This window comes from Emys orbicularis, chromosome 8 (assembly GCF_028017835.1).
Source record: "Emys orbicularis isolate rEmyOrb1 chromosome 8, rEmyOrb1.hap1, whole genome shotgun sequence".
Taxonomy (NCBI): domain Eukaryota; kingdom Metazoa; phylum Chordata; order Testudines; family Emydidae; genus Emys; species Emys orbicularis.
In genome coordinates, this window is record NC_088690.1 from 96,086,412 (window position 1) to 96,106,521 (window position 20,110).

General features: G+C 39.4%; 1 protein-coding gene across 1 annotated transcript in view; it reads left to right on the plus strand.

Moving 5' to 3' along the window:
- The window catches only part of PRELID2 (PRELI domain containing 2), a 39,332-nt gene that overhangs the window by 17,942 nt on the left and 1,280 nt on the right, over positions 1-20,110 (plus strand). The window contains exons 4-6 of the mRNA XM_065409217.1: positions 538-698; positions 12,861-12,966; positions 19,945-20,010. Coding sequence (XP_065265289.1) covers positions 538-698; positions 12,861-12,966; positions 19,945-20,001 — 324 coding nt within the window. The 3' untranslated portion in view covers positions 20,002-20,010. The remainder of the gene's footprint in view (positions 1-537; positions 699-12,860; positions 12,967-19,944; positions 20,011-20,110) is intronic.

The following is a 20,110-nucleotide window of genomic DNA, read 5'->3' on the forward strand; positions in this document are numbered from 1 at the left end:
TGGAGACACAATATACAGCTCTGTGGGGATTCTGGGCAGTGCTGCTGCCCATAGGCAGCTGGGAACAGTCTGCTGTAACTTAAGTAGCTCCTCAGGGGGTAAGTTATTTTGGGGGCCAGAGCAGCCCAGAAACAGGAGGGTGCAGATGTAGGTTTGTGCTGCACGTCTTAGTTTTAGCTGATTGTGTCTTGCATGCAATAGTCTGTGAATGGGCCCTATTAGAATCCATCATTTTAAATAGGCCATTACCAGTTAGAAATGAAACATGATGTAGCTAGATCATTTATTTAGCATTTAGCAGTCCAGGAAATCTGGCTGGGGACTGAGCAGTTTGCATAAATCTTTGAACATTTGCATGACCTCACCGGCATCTATTAAGGTCAATGTGTATCATTAAGGACTGGCTGCCGTTGATGTGCCTTCATTCTCAGTGTTAATCCTCAGTTTTAGCATACAAGGATAAAAATAAATTCTAAATATGTGAAAGTGTTTGGTCTCAAAATACTGAGTTTTGAAAGTTATCCTTACACTTGACAGGTCAGTGTCTTAAAAGTGTCTGACATCTACTTAGAGGAAGAATCTTGGCTTAATATGCAGGAAAGAAATATGGTTATGAAGTCTCATTGCCTTACCTGGACACAATATGCATCTCTAAGTGAAGAATCTGTCTTCAGGGAAAGCTTGGAAAATCCAAATTGGTAAGGTTGAGCGTGTGTGTGTAAGTCTATTATACTCAATCTAGTTGGCCAAAGAAGACATGTAACCCTAAAAATGTTTTCCACTTTGCCTTCTGAGCTGGTAACTAGAGATGGGCCTAAATTAAATCTCTGCACCCAAACACCTTTGGATGTTGGGAATGTTCAAGTCCTTTTTTCTAAGTCTTCTTGGCTTGGTCTCATCTCTACTAATGACCAGTTGAAATTTGTCCCTTACGTTAACACTGTTCCATCTTACTTCACTCTTAGTGTGCAATGTAAGTATTGCTTATATATTTATTTATTTATTTTGCCTTGCGGTGGTCTCTGTGAAACATACCATGGTATTCTAGTACAGCCCATGCTACTGCTGAAATTTCTAAAGACATTTAAGAAAGGCCCCATCTTTAGCCTAAATAAATCCAGTTCCTTGCAAATGTGAGCAGACTGAATATGGGGGAGGAGAACCTTGCCGTCAGAAGACAAACTTCTTGTCCTTACCAATCACAAGAATGGTGTAGAAAGTGTCCTGGGGCCTGTGATCCTGCTTTGGGGTTTCTCCAGTTTCCTAGAAAAGTAGTTTGTAGCTGTACCCATATTGCATCCCACATTTGGGGAGCAAGAAGATTGCCATGAAGACTACATTGTAAATAAAAGGTAGCTATAATTTGGTCCCGTCAGTCTTCAGTATAGAAGCCATTCCCTCTTGAATCAGGCATTAAACTGAGAGGCCTTGAAACTAGAGGCTGAAGTTGAGGAATTACCCCAGCCTCAACATGATACTCCATCTGTTTCTCATAAGCCACAAACAGAATAGGTAAGCCCGAATGATGACTGCCGCACTCTGCTGCCATAGGATATTGTGCAGAAATCAGGAAAATAGATCTTACATTAAGTTTAACAATTCCCAGCCTGTGAAATAGAAAAATCTAAAGGCGAGATCTTGTCTGAATGAGTTTCAGCTTTGTGTAGGATGGGCATGGTGGAATTTGCATTTGAATAAGTGGAGAACTTATACAAAGGAAATAAAAGAACTTTAATTATGTGTTAATGTACAGTCTCTACAAAAAGCACTGGAATGTGTTAGTGAGATAAAAAACACTTAACCTTTGAGGGTTTTGGACCTGCATTAGTTTATTTCTCTGCTCAACATGTCATGTTGTTGTGTTTATGACAAGCCTGCCCATGCTGCTGTTCCCTTAATGTAATATTTAAGGTTATGATTATACAATCTGTATGCAGGATTGAACATAGTGTCAGGGGGTAGCCATGTTAGTCTGTATCTACAAAAACAACAAGGAGTCTGGTGGCACCTTAAAGACTAACAGATTTATTTGGGCATAAATCTGTTAGTCTTTAAGGTGCCACCAGACTCGTTGTTGTTTTTTAACATAAAGTGGTTGCACTTAAACATGAGCAGAGGGTATATGTGGACACAGGTAAGGGTAAACTATATTTATTCTTCTATACTGAGTAGTAGTAGTAACCCTCAAGCCCATTGCATGTAGTCCCACCTATGGTAAATTGCCAGTGAATAATGCCTAGGTATGTCGCCAGCTGGAATTACTGATTTCATTTTTTGGGGGGGCGGATAGGTAGTCTTTTGGGTGATTTTTAAGTATAGGAAATACTCAGAACCTGTGAATTCATTTAGCCATGTGTTCCTATCACTGTTGACCTTGTCCTTCTTGCCTAAACCCCTTTGTCTGTTTTGTTCAGTCTTGTCTTTAAATTGGACTGTGCACTCTTTCTTGGAACTGTCTCTTACTAGATGTTTGTTCGGCACCTCACATTTTGATTTAGGGCAAAAATGTCTGAGACATGAGATTACATACAATCTCTTCTGCTGCTGAGTAATAAGGTGGCTTCTCAGCAGTGTTGTGGTTATTGCGGAATTGGGGTTAACTTGTACTTCTTGTCCTGTCTTCACTTTCTGTACCTTCCACTTAAATGTGCAACTTGCTACGTGGAGGTTCCAGCCCAACATGTAACCCAAGCTTACCAGCCACATTTGTAAGGACCTGTTTGATTTCAACCAGGGAAATATGAAATGTACAAATATAAGAAATCTGACTCCTCCTTTCCTTTATATCTATCTAATACGTAGCTCTCTTTCTGGTGGAGCCATTTCTTGGTGGGAGATCCAAAGGTTGCATTGCTTGGAAATATTCAATGAACACAACTTTGAACCTCTCTACAGCGTTTTGCTTTAGGGCTATACTAATTTGAAAGTGTCAACTTTGTATTTATTGTGTATCTTAGCTTATTTATCAAAAACTTTGCATGTAGACGGCCCACCTTCTTTTCTTAATTTGTTTTGCTTACATTGAACTGGACATTCTGATAGTTTATTCTGATGAATAGACTTGTCTGTCTAGTATTACTGTGTCTTCCACAGGTACTTCAGTATCCTCTGTTGAAATGCTATGTTGTAATGTCTAACAGTAACTTTTGTGAAACAAGTCATCCTCTCTACTGTCCCTGTTTAGTGTTGTTGTAGGAGATATTGCTCCCCTTTCTCCAGTAGTGAAATCATACCAGAAGATGGGGCTAGTCCTCAGTATTCTGAAATCTCAGATGGCTGTTTGTGTTTCCTTTTGTGCATTTTATTTTATATTCAAACCCCCCTTTCCCCACTTCCCACCTTTACCAGTAAACACTGAGCTCTAAAGATTGACTCCTACCTTGCAGTTGCTCCTGTAAGATTAATCTGTAACTCTTCTTGGGAGTGGATTTGCTATATGAGATATCAATAGGTAACTTCAGTGCATTGAATTTTCTCTTTATTTTACAAAGCAAAAGTTGTAATTATATTCAAAAACACTTTAACTGTCAAAAAGGATGCAAAATAGATGCTTTATATTTACAAAGTCCATATAAATCTTTCTAACTCTTTTTTCCCCTAAAATGAGAACCTGTGTGTAACCCTATAACAAACCAGTTCACCCAGGGTTGAAGCTGAAGGAATAGATTTTGGTTTCAAATATCCAAGGAATTGGTAGAAATAATGGTGTTTAAAAAAAATGCCATTCCATTTTCCTTTCGTCTTGTCCTCTTTAGTTCCTTCTTGTATAGCCTTGCCCAGTCTTCTAGGACTGGAATGGTAACTCAGCATCAGTAATGCTGAAATGCAAGGGAGGAAAACTGCAGTGGAATATGAAATAGTTCTGAATCGCTTGATCCATTGCAAATGTGCTCAAGTCACCAATAATTATTTAATTACAACACCCTATATGTTGGTTGTTTATTTCTATATATAATATAATATAATTAATATTACATGTGAAAGAATAAAATGGGAATGGACTGCATTGTCAGGCTACCAGAGGAGAACGTTGGAATTGCAGTCAGACAGAGAACTGCAGTGAACTCTTACAGCTCTTTTAAAGCAAGTTCAGTTTGTTTCTGGAAGTTTTTTTGTTAGAGCTACATCTGTGCTGTGCAATTAACATGCTGTTCTTTTGCCTTTGGCTACAGCTCATCTTGTTTTACTTGCCTATAAGCCGTGTTCCCCGTCAGTTATCATTAAAATGGCTGTCCTTAGTGAGTTCATAAATGGCCAGTTTATCAATAGGGATTCTGGAACATATCAAGTGGTTTTAAGTATTGCTTTATAACTTCCTTCTATAAGTGAAGTTTTCTGTAGTCCTCTAGGAGACAGAAATCACTGCAATTTTCCTTTAAATCCCTTGTCTGCATAAGTCCATTCATGTGGATTTTTCCATCATACAAAGAATGAGCTCTTCAGAGTTCAGCGCACCTTAATAAGATGAGGCTGTGAAAGGTTCTGATGAAAAGTTGAAAATTTTTTGGAGGTGACATATTTAAATCTGTGGAGGAGAACTGCCACTGGAGAAAAGTAGGAAAGCAACGCATGGTGAAGAGAACTGTAAGTGGTGCTGATTAGTAACAAAATTGTGCATTATGGCCTAAAGTGGGAGATGTTCTGAGAATGAGAACCCATCTCAATCTAGATACAGACAGAAGCCTGTGGTACCAGATTTTTTTTGTGACCACAGAAAATAATACGAAGAGACTGTTTTCATGGGCAAATTCTTGAAACTCCTTAAGGCATTAAAAGTCTAAAGAGGAATGGAATTGCAAACCTTATTCAGTCATCTTGTGCATATTGTGGCTAGATTGTATTTATACAATCTGCTTTCATGTGATTTAGTTAATGATAGCGTCATAGCAATAAATGAAAGCAAAGTCCCCCTTGCTAGTATGAATTGTGATCCGCTTTTCCAGCAGATTTCGATGACAGTGACCCTAGAGTTGCCAGCGAGGCAAAGTGACCAGCCCAGGAATTTAAAATGTAAAGACACTGGGCTGTTCTGATTTTTAAAAAAATAAAAATTGCATCACCTTAAGGTTCTGTAGGTCAGAAACTGACCCACAGTGGGACTTGTTTAAAGGCCCTCCCGACATGGAAATTCTCCTGAATTGCGTGACTTCCCCAAAGTCCCCTGCCTGCATCCTTTGGCAGGGTGGATACTGCTTCGATGTGACAAGATAACCCTTCCTTTCAGATGGATGTTTTCTGCAGTGGCCTATTCTAGAGGTAACTTTGGTGTCACTACTGTATTGAGAGTGGATGGCAACTCTTAGGAGATATTTTGCCCCTACTTAGCCCCCAAACTGTTAAATACTTGGTGCCAGATTCTGATCTCCATTGTGCTGGTGTAAACGTAGACTAGCACCACTCAAGTCACCTAAATTAACAGTGTTAGGCTTGGTCCACACTGGGGCGGGGGATAGATCTAGGAAACGCAACTTCAGCTACGAGAATAGCGTAGCTGAAGTCGACGTTTCCTAGATCGAACTAAGTTTACTTACTGCGGGTCCACGCGGCGCAGGCAAGCTCCCCCGTCGACAGCGCTTCCTCCTCTCGGCGAGCAGGAGTTCCGCAGTCGACGGGGGAGCGCTTCTGGGATCGATTTATCGCGTCCAGATGAGACGCGATAAATCGATCCCAGAAGATCGATCTCTACCTGCCGAATCAGGCGGGTAGTGTGGACCTAGCCTGAGTCTCTTGACTTGAGTAGAGCTGCTGTGGATTTATACCAAGGTGACTGAGATCAAGATGATGTATTATTTGTATTGTCATAGTGCCTAAGAGCCACAGTCATGGATCAAGTTCTTTGTGCTATATTCTATAGGAACACAGACCCAAAAGACAGTTCCTCCCGAAGGAGCTTACAATCTAGATAGAATCTGCCCTGTAGCATTTTGGGGTTCCTTTTTATACACATTATCCAAATACTCTTCCTGTTAGCCAAGTCCTTAAAAATCTACGTAGGTTCTTATATGGTCCATATCACTGTGGTCTTCCTAGTCTTTCCTCATCTGGAGTTCTGTGGTCTCTCATTTTCAAAAAAGAGTAATTCAAACTGGAACAGGTTCAGAGAAGGGCTACTAGGATGATCAGAGAAATGGAGAACTTGCATAACAAGAGGAGAATTAAGGAGCTTGGCTTGTTTAGCCTAACAAAAAGGAAGGCAGAGTGAGAGATATGATTGCTCTCTATAAATACACCAGAGGGATAAACAGCAGGAAAGGAGAGGGGTTATTTAAGTTAAGAGCCAATGTTGGCACAAAAACAAATGGATATAAAATGGCCATCAATGAGTTTAGGCTTGAAATTAGATGAAGGTTTCTAACCATCAGAAGAGTGAAATTCTGGAACAGCCTTCAAAGGGGAGTAGTGGGGGGGAGGGGGGAAACCCTAAATTGTTTTAAAACAGGGCTTGATAAGTTTATAGAGAGGATGGTATGGTGAGATTGCTTATAAGAGCATATGGCTCTTTTGCAACTGCTATTGCCAAATATTTCTGGCCACTGGAGACGGGGCTCTAGATGGGAGGGCTCTGACTCAATGCAGAAAATTTTTCCCAGGTGTTTAGTAGGCCTTGCCCAAATGTTCAAGGTCTAACTGCTCGCCGTATTTGGGGTCAGGAAAGAATTTCCCCCCACGTCAGATTGTCAGAGACTCAGGTGGTTTTTTGCCTTCCTTTGCAGTGTGGGGAATGGGTCGTTTGCTGGTTTAAACTAGCATAAATGACAGATTCTCTGTAACTGGAAATCTTTAAATCAAGATTTGAGGACTTCAGTAACTCAGCCAGAGATTAGGGGTCTATTACAGGAGTGGGTGGATGAGGTTCTGTGGCATGTGATGTCCAGGAGGTCGGACTAGATGATCATGATGGTCCCTTCTGGCCTTAAAATCTATGATTCTCTGAATGCCTCACAAACATTAATTATCTTACCCCATGGGAGGTAAGGAAGATATAGCCTCATTTTACAGATTAGGAAGTGAAGCATAAAGAGATTAAGTGACCTGTCCAAGGTCAAATAGTAAAGTCTGTAGTGGAGCTGGGAACTGAGCCCAGATCTTCCTGTGTCTTAGCCCAGTGCCTTACCTACAATACCATACTTCCTCTCAAAAGCAAAGGTGATGTTTCTGTTCAGGTACATATGGATACAGTTATGCTAAGTGCTGCACATTTTTCTTTTCTTGCAAAGTAAATTCATGCTCAGAGGAACTCACAAGGACCCTGAGTTTGGAAAGCTTTTAGCACCTACTGGGCACCACTGTAAGTAAATAATAAAGCATTTAAAATGGCATGATCAGGCAAATGGGTGAGACATTGTGAAATGAATTACTGTACCTGTTTTGAATTACAACAGGTATCTGCTTCAACACATGGTATCTATGCTTTGCTTTCCTGGGCACTGGAAAAAGACATTCCTGTGCCTCTTGGTTCGGAAGTCTACACTTTGGTATTTCTGTACAGAAATACCATACTATTGGCTAGCTTTTTTTTTTTTCTTTCTTGGTGTGTCTTTGGAGGACTCTGTCAATCTGCCTAAGCCATCAGAACAGTGACAGATGGTGAGGTGAATATGCTGTCATTAATGTGAATTTGTGGGGAAAAAATAAGTTATTCAGTGAACTAGCCGATTGAGATGTAAATACAGTGTTGGAAACCTAACCTCTGCAATTCATTAAAATGGACTAAAGCCCAAAATGTAGTTGTCCTGCTAGTGTTCTCAGTAAATGCTATGTTACTGTATAAGTGGGAGGGAAAAAAATTAATCAGAAAAATGTGAACAATTAGGAATCGTTTAAGAAAACTTTACTAGATGCCAAAAAATCCATAGTCTAGGAAGAAGGCTATATAGTTTAAAAAAAATTGACCTGGCTTAGAGAGGAAGAGAAGGTAGCTATAAAAAATAAAATATATATAACATGGAAGAAAGAAGAAGTTGATAGTAACGAATATTAATCGGAAGCTAGGAATTGTAGAAAATTGATAAGGGAAGCAAAGGGACACAAGGCGAAATCTATAGCCAGCAGAGTTCAGGACAATAAGGAGTTTAGGTATATTAGGAACAAAAAGACTCCTGACAGTGGTATTGGCCCATTACTAGATGAAAGTGGTAGAATTATCAGTAATAATGCAGAAAAGTCAAAAGTGGTCAATAAATATTTCTGTTCTGTATTTGGGGAAAAAAACAGATGATGTAGTCTCTTCAGATGATGATGATACACTTTCCATTCCACTAACATCCAAAGGAGGATATTAAACAGTGGCTACTGAAGTTAGACATTTTTAAATCAACAGGTCTAGATAACTTGCAGCCAAGAGTTTTTTAAAAAGGCTGGCCAAGGAGCTCACTGGACCATTAATGTTGATTTTCAATAAGTCTTAGAACACCTGGGGAAGTTTCAGAAGACTGGAAGAAAGTGAACCTTGTATCAATATTTTCAAAGGGTAAACAGGATGACCCAGGTAATTAAATGCTTGTCAATCTGACATTGATCCCAGGCAAGATAATGTAGTGGCTGATATGGGACTCAATTACTAAAGAATTAAAGGAGGGTAATATAATTGATACCGTTCAACATGGGTTTATGGAAAACAGATCCTATCAAACTAACTTGATTTCCTTTTTTTGGATGAGATTACAAGTTTGGTTGCTAAAGGTAATAATGCTGATGTAATATACTTAGACTTCTGTTAATTGTAAACAGGGAATCATCGAGCGGGGGTATTTCTAGCACGGATCCGCAGAGATCCATTCTTGGTCTTGCACTATTAATATATTTTTTTTTTTTTTTGGTCAGTGACCTGGATGAAAACATAAAATCATCACTGTTTAAAGTCCCCAGAAGACACAAACTGGGGGAGCGATAAATTAATGAAGAGGGCAGGTAGCAATCTGGGTTGCTTGGTAAACGGGGTGCAAGCAAATGATACGTGTTTTTAATGCAGCTAAATGTGTGTATCTAGGAACAAAGAATGTAGTCCATGCTTACAAGATTGGGTACTCTATCCTGAGAACCAGTGACTCTGAAAAAGATTTGGGGGTTGTGGTGGATATTCATCCAAACATGAGCTTCTAGTGTGATGCTGCAGCCAAAGGAGCTAATGCAATTCTGGGATGCATAAACAGGGGACTCTTGAGTGGGAGTAGAGATGTATCTTTATCTCAGTATTTGGCACTTGTGCCACCTCTGCTGGAATGCTGTGTCTGTTTCTGGTGTCCACAATTCAAGAAGGATGCTGGGAAATTGGAAAGGGTTCGGAGAAGAGCCACAAACAACATGGAAGGGTTAGAAAACCTCCCTTGTGGTGATAGACTTGAACTCAATCTAGTTAGCTTAAGAAAGAGAAGGATAAGGGGTGACTTGTCTACAATCTAGAAGTACCAACATGGAGAACAAATATTTGATAATGGGCTCTTCCAGTCTAGCAGAGAAAGGTATAAAACAATTGAACAGCCAGAAATTGAAGCTTGACAAATTCAGCCAGGAAATAAGGCGTAAATGTATAACCTTGAGAGTAATTAACTATTGGAATAATTTACCAAGGGTCATGGTGGATTCTCCATCACTGGCAATTTTTAGATCAAGATTGGATGGTTTTTCTAAAAAGATTTGCTCTAGGAATTATTTTGGGGAAGGTCTGTGGCCTGTGCTATGCAGGAGGTCAGACTAGATGATCAGAATGGTCCTTTCTGCCTTGGAATCTATGAAATATGCAGCACAGCCAGGACAAAAATTATAAGGGCTATTAATCCTTGTGCTTCAGGTGACAAGTTGGTAAGCAGCTGAACTCAGGAAGAAATTTCTCCAGTGTTACTGTATTACAGAATTGGCTGGGTGCAAGCCCCCCGCCCAATACTTGGAAGCATCTAATATATGCTACTGTCAGAGAGAGGACAGGGGATGGTCTACTGGCTTGTTACACTATGGTTGTTCATCTGTTCCTAAAACAAAGTGTTGTAAGGCTTTGAAATGTTTTGTATTCCATCTAATCAATCAAGGACACCACTTGTCTGGTAGATTTTGCAAGGTTCAGACTTCACAATTTTCATTTCTCTTCCACCTCTTGGCCCCCGCCCACCCTGAATTTTAAAATACTTTGGCATCAGTTTATGACAGATTATCTGAAAAGTGTCCTTGTTCTTACAGAAATGGGGCTGCTTGTGTTTGAAATTACAGCTTGTAGAAGTGCTGGATTGAACTGCTAGATTTTACAGAGCCATTCCCCTAGTCTACATTCTGTTGAAGGAATTTATCCAGGTCCATAAATACTGGAAATGCAAGACCGCACAAACACTCTGACCTTCTATCTCTGCTTTTAAGAACTCTGCCAGTTTCCAGAATGTGGAAGCAGGGCCGGCTCCAGGGTTTTGGCCGCCCCAAGCAGCCAAAAAAAAAAAAAAAAGAAGCCGCGATCGCGATCTGTGGCGGCAATTCAGCAGAAGGTCCTTTGCTCCGAGCAGGAGTGAGGGACCGTCTGCCGAATAGCTGGACGTGCCGCCCCTCTCCGGAGCGGCCGCCCCAAGCACCTGCTTGGCAAGCTGGTGCCTGGAGCCAGCCCTGTGTGGAAGGATTTTTGAAAGAGGAGATGGGGACGGAACCTCACGACACAACCTTTGTTTGCTATTTGGCTCTCAAGAAGAGTATCCAAATCCTCTCAGATCAGCCTTACTGGGATTATTTGACCCAGAAATGACTGGAGAACCACACTTGTTCCATTAAGATGTGCATACTTGCAAGCCCCTTCGTTTTCAGTTTAAACCAGTTTTTACCTAAAAATTCCTGGGTTTTACAAAAAGTATTATTCATTTTTTTCTTCTGAATTTTCACCCTACTTTTGTATCATTTTATTTATCTATATCTATATAAACTTGTTTTATTAGGAAAAATACATATATCATGCAATGTATTGTGTTACGATAATACATTAGTCTCTGCGTATATGCAAAGCTGCATGTTGAAGTAAGGCTATATATTAGTCTAGATGAGAAGATACATACAATAAGCAAACAGGCACATACGCAAGCTCTGAAGGGTGTGCACATCTGAACGTACTGATGAATCTCATGCCCACCACGTACACATTTCAAGCTGTTGGCAGATAACGGTTTAAAGATTTGACACACTAAAATGGGAAGAAAATGAAAATCTGTATCAGAATGTTTCAGAACACAAGGAAGTAGTCAAAAATTTAAAAAAAACAGGAGAAAAGGATGAAGCTGAGTGTATGCGCTGCAAATGGTGTGGCCCAATTATTAAATGTAAATATTATAGGCTAATAGTTCTAAGTCTAAAACAGTAAACTGTTTGTTCAAATGAGAAGTTTTATTTGGGGATTAGAGAGAAAGTGTTTTCTTCAGAAGTGGCGTTCTGTTTTAGTTCTCCAGCAAACCACATTGATGAACAGAATTCAAAGCATTAATCTACTGAATACTTCCCCCCCGTTTTTCCATCCATCACAATAAATGCTGATATTTACTCAAAAAATTTAATAGTTTTTAGCACTGATTTTCATTTGTTTTTGTTGTGGTGGTAATAAACACTGGGAAAAATTAAATTAAATAAAAACTGAAAATGAAGGGCCCTAAACACATTTCAAATGCACTCATTGCTCCGTGTGTAGATACTTCATAAATTCTCACGTAACAAAAGCTTCCTCGCTAAAGGACCTCACACAATCTAAATTTTAATTTTACTTTTGAAAGGCCAAGCAAGCTGTGAGAGCATTCCTTGACACTGTCTGAATAAGAATATTGCTAGGCTTTTTGTACTAAAGACACTTTAATTAAACTCCCATCACGAAAACAATTAGGCCAAATTTGCAGTACTTAACTAGTCAATAATTTAGTAGCTGGATCTCATTAATAGACTTCTCCCTGTGACTGTGTTGTTGTAATGATGTGGCATTGCCAGCTGTGTGCTACAAGAATCAATCAGTGATCAATATTTTCCATGAGCTTTTGTTGTTGTTGTCTCCCAGAGCCATGAAAAAGAAATATAAATAAATAAATCTTGACTGTATGGGGTTGGGTCTTCATGGTGGCTTTATTATCTCTTGTGGCCACGTTCCTGTTTCTGAGGACAGTTTTCCTACACACTCAAGCTGGAACAGTTTGCACAGTGGGTATGCTGAAAGCCGTTGAACCAAACTGTCAACTCTGAATATAATGGAAACCACTTCAAGCCAGGGGGTGTGGCAGCACCTATGCACTGCAAAACTCTCTTTCTTTGACTCCATTACATTGTTATATTAAGTTGCATCAATCAAAAGCAAACGAGCTTGGTTCAGCTCAGTTTACAGATGAGGAATTGAGGCCCGGAGAAACTGAGCGAGGTCACATCACCACAGTTGGCTACCTGGTGGGCAGCCTCAGCAAGGTCGTAGAGACTGAACTACACTCAGACATCCAGGTTAGGATTGAGGCTTGCTGGCTTGCCAGTGTGGAAGTTAAGCTTGTTTTGCTGCTGCTTGTTTGTGGATGCAAAGGACCTTTAGTGTTCAAAGCTGTCAGTATGGCCCAACCTCACCAAGAAGAGGGGTGTGTGTCTTTCATTGTGGTGGGCTTCACCCACCATTCCCGCTACACCTTTCACCGCCATTAATTTTACAATAACAAAATCATTTTGAGGAATAACAATGTGAATGTCTGTCTCCCCCGATGATGGACAAAAACACTATTCTTCCCTGCCCACAATAGTACCCTCTCTGATCCACTTGTCTGAATCTAAGCAGTGAATTTTGATTTTTGTGCCTGTTTATAAAATATAGTTCATCATAGAATTACTGTCCATGCATTTAAAGAGAGGAATACAATTGTTAGATTCCTGTTTTATAGGACAGAGTTCATCCAGAAAGGGAGGATATCCATTACCGGAGCAGGGTTGCTCAACTGTGTATTGGAAGCTTTTGCTCAAACCTTTCTAAATCAAGGAGTCAAGAAGGTAGGTTTAATTTATATTATTTATATTTGTTCCTAAAATTACATTTGAAATCTGTCAAATTCTGCCCATCCCTAATAATCCAGTTTGGGTTTTAAAATCATAAGGAGTTGAAACTTGGCTTCTTCACCCATCATATAAAAATAACGTTGGTCTTTTCCTTTAATTGTAAATAATAAACAGAACAAGAAATGGGATACAGTTTGAATGTGTAATAGTAATTTTCCAAACATATTTTTAAAGCATTTTGTTAAATTCATTATTCTCATTTCCTCTAGATGTTGAAACTTTTTTTCCCTGCTAACATTTCAGTGTACTAGTTAATATCATGTAATAATAATAGCTTATCGTTTTATAGCACTCTTGCATCCAATCAGCTTACAGTACTTAATGAACATGCATGTATGGCTGCACTCCCCCCCCAGTAATGTTGGGTGCTTCAGGCATCTTGATATATTTACAATAGCAACAGTCAATCTTCTTGTAACAATTTTATATGGATCAATAATCCTGTCTTTTTGGTAAGAATTATGAAAGGAAATAAAAGCCACTCTGGTATCCAGAAGTGTATCCCAAAGGAAATAATATTCCAACATCATTAGTTTGAGAAAGGCATGTCATATTGAAGATCTGGGTTTACAAACAAAAATCTCATGCAAATTATTCACCATGAAATTGAATGATGTAGAATTCTTACATTTGTTGGGGGTGGGGGTTTTGAGGAGGAGGACATGTTGGTGTCCAACTAGCTCCATATGCAATTTTTCATCAGCTAGAAAGGAAAGGGATGCTTAATTAAGCCTTTTCACTGAAAAAATACACATCTTGAGTGTTTTGACAGGTATGTTGCTTTGATGATGTACATAAGTGTGGGTGGGTGACCAGTGGTGTTGCATTTTCATATTGGGATATAAATCTTACATAATGCAAAAAATGTAACTGACCTACATTTTCCATTATTTACAATATTTTTTTCTTTACCAACAGTAATTTCACTTTTTAAATGTACTTGAAGGACCCGCATTGTCAAAGGGGTATTCAGTTGACTTCTAATTAGGAACAGATAAAAATGATAGACTTTTTGGGGTGTAGGATTTTCAGAAGTTCTTTTTTGTGTGCTATCAGGTCCCTCTATTCTCGGAGTGAGAGTTGTGTTCGTATTCTTGGCATTAAGTCGAATTCGTTCGGGGTGGGCGTTGGACTCTGCCAAGGGTGCGTCTCGTCCCCACTCCTGTTCGTGATTTTCCTGGACAGGCTATCAAGGCGCAGCTGAGCTGTGGATTGTATCCAGTATGGGGACGCGGAGGCGGCATCTCTGTTGTCTGCAGATGATGATGTCCTTGTTGCGTCTTCAGATTGTGATCTCTGATGTTTTTGCTGCTGAGTATGAAGCGGCTGGGATAAGAATCAGCAACTCCAAATTGGAGGTCATGGTCCTCTCCCAGAAGAGAGTGAACTGTTCCTTCCAGGTGAAGGGGGAGCAGCTGCCCTTAGTGGAAGAGTTCAACTATCTAGGGGGTCTCGTTCATGAGTGATGGTGAGCGGGAGTGTGAGATCGACCGGCGGATTGGTGTGGCGGCGGTAGTGATGTGGGTGCCTTATCGATCTGTGGTGGAGAAGCAGAAGCTGAGTTCTCGGACAAAGTTCTCTGTTTACAGGTCACTCTACATCCCCATCCTCACGTATGGCCATGAACTTTGGGTAATGACTGAAAGGACAAGATTGCGGGTACAAGCAGCGGAAGTGAGGTTTCTTCGCAGGGTGGCTGGGCTTACTCTCTGAGACAGGGTGAGGGGCTTGGCTATTTGGGAGAGCCTCGGGTTACAGCTGCTACTCCTCCGGATTGAGAGGAGCCAACTGAGGTGGTTCGGGAACCTGATTAAAAAAATGAGAGGCTGATTTTGAAAATATGGCTCCAGGTGTTACTCTCAGAGAAATATTTCAAACTGTGGTTTTCATTCCTGCCCTCCCCCCCCCCCCCCTTTGGCTACTCTTGCTACCCTAAAAAGCCTTATTCTTTTGAAATAACTGTCTCTTTTTACACCTTTTAGAAATCTTTATCTTGTAATGGGTTAAACTTTAAGCACCTTACTAGTATATCACAGCTTGGGGTCAGTGCACAAAATAAAATCCAAATCACAATAACTGTACAATGCTGCACTGGAATCTCTTTGAGAATTTTGGCTATGGCTGCAGATCTGTGGATAAGAAAAGCCTAAATTAAACAGAATTGACTTACAAACTTACGTACCTTTTTGCTTCTATGCTCTTCTTGATAAAGCAGTCTCTCCTAGTGCATTGGATTTCTTTAAAACCCTTGGATGGGGATTTTTATTAGAAAGAGCTGGGAATCAGGTAGTTCCAATTATACTCAGCTAAAATATGCTCACTTTCAGCGATAGAAAGATAATCTTTTAAAGTGTTAAAGCAACATATACTTAATAAATGACCACTCTTGCGTTCGAAAGATTCCTATAGCTTTGGGTTTGCTGTATTCCCAAAGCCAGCACTAGGTGAAGATTAATTCATATAGAAATATCTGCTGTTCAGAATTGTGCCAGTAGTAATTCAATTAATCCTAAAGACAGAATCTTGAGACCATTAATAAGGAGAGTCATTTTACCCCCAATGAATTGCCTTTTTCTGCATTGGAGAAGAAATTATGAAATAATTCATTAAGACCTAATAAATCATCTTGAGATGCAGATTTGTATCTGCACCAAATTTATATCATGTAGCCAAAAAAGAGACACTTCCTCGTTATACCTGGTATTTGTAATGCTTATAATAAATAGAAGTATAATATGGTCAGGATTTTGAAGAGTTTACAGAGAAAATACCCATTCCCTACCCCCAATCCCCTGCCACTAGTCCACATTTAAATCCTACATTTTTAGTGATTAAAATGAGAGAGGTTATTATGGTGGGGTGATGGGAAGTGGAATTGAGGGACTGGAGGGGAAAGTATTGAGATAGGGCATAGGCTTCAGATGGAGAAAGAGAAAATGCTGTCTTAATATTTATAGTTACGAATAGACGACAATCAGGTGTCTGTTTTCCCACACAATCAGTATTCAATATCTCTGAATTTCCTATTGTAATAGAGTAGAAGGCACTTCTCTATTCATGGAGCACTAGAGAAGGTGATTTTGATTTTTTTTTCAGTAGATTTCATTACTGAGATATGATCTCAATAACTGCTAAACTGTGTTTTAAAAAAATTGAATGACTGTGAAATCCTTGACTCATACCTCTAGAATTTCTTCTTCGGTTTAACTCAAACGTTGACCAAAAATTGTACCCTGTGATGGGAAATAAGCTGTGAAGTGTCAGAATTATTCCTTTTGTTTTGTAGAAGTTAGGAGTTGGAGCTTGAAAACTAGCCTTTAACAGGAAAGTGAACTTTAAGTAGAGAGAGAGATGTTGGGGGGGCCTGGGTTTTTATTGTTGCCTTAAGGCTCCTTTATGATACTCTGACAGTGTAAAGAAGCCCCAAACCAGATGGGAATGTATAGGGGGTTCCCTTGCTAGCACAGAACTGACCAGATGGCTTAGGGTGCATGCTGGGAAAGAGAGAGGGCAAGTCATTGGAGTTACTCTCCTGCTATTCTCAGCTTTCCATGGGCAACCAGAGTGTAAGTTACGGCAGTTTTGAGACTCAGGGAGTGCAAAGGTGGCTTAAAGCACCAAGTGCAGGATTGGAGCAATGGAGAGTTGGGGCCGAAATCTTTCTTTATAATCTAGTGAACGGTGATGTATCTGCTTGAGGAGTTGCTACGTTCCAGTCAATGTAGAAAGTAAAGAATGTAAATAATTTCCCCCCCCTGAAAATTCCTCTGCAGGGGAAAAAAAAAATTCTGTGGCTAGTGTGCATCTGCCTAGTAGCCAATAAGACTATCTATATGAATAATTCAAAAATCTGGACAGATATGCTCCGGGAATCCCAGATATCAAAATATGTCATTCTGGCACTAGTCAGACAGAAGGCCTCTCCAATATAAGAACTCTTGTCTCCAGTTTATTAAATATTGTGTAGACCTAGCAGCTGGAAGATGCTTACTAGCTTGAAGGGGAATTGGTGAGCAACAAGTCATCTTATTTTTATCCTACTTTAAAAAAAAGTGATCTAATTGGTTTGTAGTTTCATTGCTGATCATCTGCAGAGGTAATCGTATACAATCTGCCTTTTGCATATTAAGTAAAACAGTTTTAAGATCATTTTATAAAATTAATATGCATACCAGTGTGGTGATTTGAGTCTTATCCAATGTCTCTTAAGCCCTGCAATATTTGCAGTATTGCCCATTCTTGAAATATATTTTTAGATTAGTTTTTGATGCCAAGAACAACCAAAAAGCATAATGAGATGGAAAAATAAATGAGTTATGTTTTTATTGATATAATTAATCTAAAATGATGGAATTACAGTACTTGGCATGCAAATAATAACCAAATATTTGTTTAATCTCTCAAATGTTTTTGTCATGGTTGCAAAAAGAACACGAGATATTAGGATGATGTTTTCATAGGTTTAGCATAATATAGAGGAGATTATTGTAAGAAGCAGCTAGTTAATCAAAAAAATCCAGGTTACATATCTTTGTACTGGAAGTGGAGATGAATTTTACATTCAGACCTGGATTTTTTTTTTCCCCATCAGAATCAAATTTATGGTTTCTACTTAAGATAAAATTCTCCAAGCAGCCACTTAAATAAAATATGAAATTAATATTATACAGTTCAATAGTTGTACGTGGTACATTAGACATCTCTGTCCAAAGTAGCTTGGAGACTATATTAGGTGGAAACTAAGTTATAAACTATCAGCTAAGGTTCCTTAACGTGGTTGTTTCTATGGTATTGGAGAGTCCCATAGATTGCCATTATCAGACTTTCCTTATTTATTTTGTCAACCACCCTCTTGGTTTGTTTTTGTACCTTCTTTGATATCGGCTGTCCTGTGTGAGACTTCTAAGAGAACATATCACCCAAAATGTTACACTTCTGAGTCTTGGAATCCATACAGCTCTGTAAGCTCTTGGCTCCTATGCCAACTAATACAGTAGTATCTAGATATTTGCAAGAAGAGAGATTCTTGCAGTTACAAAAAAAAAAAAAAAATCTTTACCTTGGAAAAAATAAAACTATTCTATGGCTTGTCAATCAGAAAAGCTTTTAAGCTGTATCTATAAAGGTGGACAGCTTAATGGGTAAGCAATGTTTGTTCTGCATTTCAAGTGCATCATTGCACTGTAAGCAGTGTAAATTTAGCCCCTTTAAGCTTGATCTCCTGGGGCTGAGATTTAAGTGTTTGAACTTTAGTTGAAAGGCATATATTGATTAGTCTTTGATTTAGTCATTCTCCACTGAAAAGTTACTCAGTAATGACTTGTACCTGCCCTTTAGTATTTTTTTATTCATTTTGTAGATTCTCTCCCCACCCCTCAATGCTATGAGGAGGAGAAAAGAAAAAGCAGCTGTCACACTGTGAACATAATTGATTCAATAAATAACATTTTTAAATTCCCAAGGCAAACCTCGGAGTCTTCACTTATGTCAATTAGTGCTCTATTCTGTAAATGGTGGCATGCTTAATTTAGACTGATGGGCTAAGCTAGCCAGTTCTCGCTTCCCATGGAAAGAATAGTCATGGAAGGCGAGCTATTATATACATTTCAAAAATGTCACCTGATTTTAATGTAGAGCTGTGTAAAGAAGTGCTCTTAAACTTTTTATTAAAACTAGTATTGCTTTTTATTCTCTTCTCCTCTCCCCCCCCCAGCGACTTGAACTGAGGAAGAATTTTCTCAGCTTGTTGAACAGAAGAATATACAGGGTGAAATCCTGGCCTCATTGAAGACAATGGCAAAACTCCCATTAATTTCAGTGGGGCCAAGGTTTCACCAAGAGGATCTGAACATGTAATAGCAAACATTATATATAGTCTGGCAGGGCGTACTCCATTAGGGCCCTGCATTTTTAGCACTCTCTTCCTCCTTAGCACTGTAACAGCCTGAGTTGGTTAGCATAGAGGTGTGCTGTAAGGTCTGCTTTTTGTTCTTTGCCTGGGAGGACCTGGATATTGGGCCAGGTCTCGTTAGTGGTGACATGAGGAGTGTATGAGGAGGCTAACTTATTGTTCTTGTCACTGACTTGTTTGACTTGAGCTGGGTTTCTTTGCTTATTTAGCATCTTTCTGAAAGTTTCAGGGGCTCCCAGAGCATTGGATTATTATAGTTTTAGTAAAAGTTTGAATGAATCAATAAATAGAACAGGCTAATGTATGTTGCCTAAGACATTGCCTGTCCTGAGGATTAACCCCCATTTCAGCTGTCAATGACAAGTAACCTGTGTGTTTTGCTCTGGTGTAGTCCTTTAATGTAGACAAGGCAAGTGTCATTTGTATTAGTAGTGCTTACCCCAGTTTCCAGCAGTATTTATCTGATGCTCCTTTATTAAAAATAATGCCCAGCTGTTATGCAGCATGTTTCATCCTTAGAGTTCAAAGCCCTTTACAACAAAGGTAAGTGTTATCCCCATTTTACAGATAGAGAAACTGAGGTAGAGGGAAGTGAAATGCCATGGCAAAGTTCACCCAGCTACCCAATGGAAGAGCTGGGAATAGAACCCAGATGTATGGAGTCCCAATCCAGTGCTCCAGCCACTAGGCCAAGGTTCCTTCAATTAGCCTAGAATGCAGTGGGCACAATATGATGTAAACACTCCCTCTCATCTCCCCACTGCCCCATATGCACACACCAAGCTATATAATTGCACTGCTACCCCAGTATTGCTGCAGACAAAATTACAATGGAGTTATTGCCATTTTATGATAAGGCAGTAAATTGTTTTTTTTCCAGATTTGACCATCGTCCCATTGTTTGGATGATCTGAACAAGTCATCTGCTTGCATGTTGTAGTGTCTGTTTTAATACATGTGATATATATATGTAGGTTGTGATTTGTCTGTATTCTTTACAGGGTATTAGAATAATGGAGGCTCTTCTGCAGGAACAGTGTGGGTGCCCGTTTTCCTGAGAAGGAACTGTAAGTGTGTCATCAATTTAAAGATTCAAAATTCAAGATGTCTATATTTGCACACACAATGTGTTTATAAAACAGATTTTTTTAGTTGGTAATTTTTGCT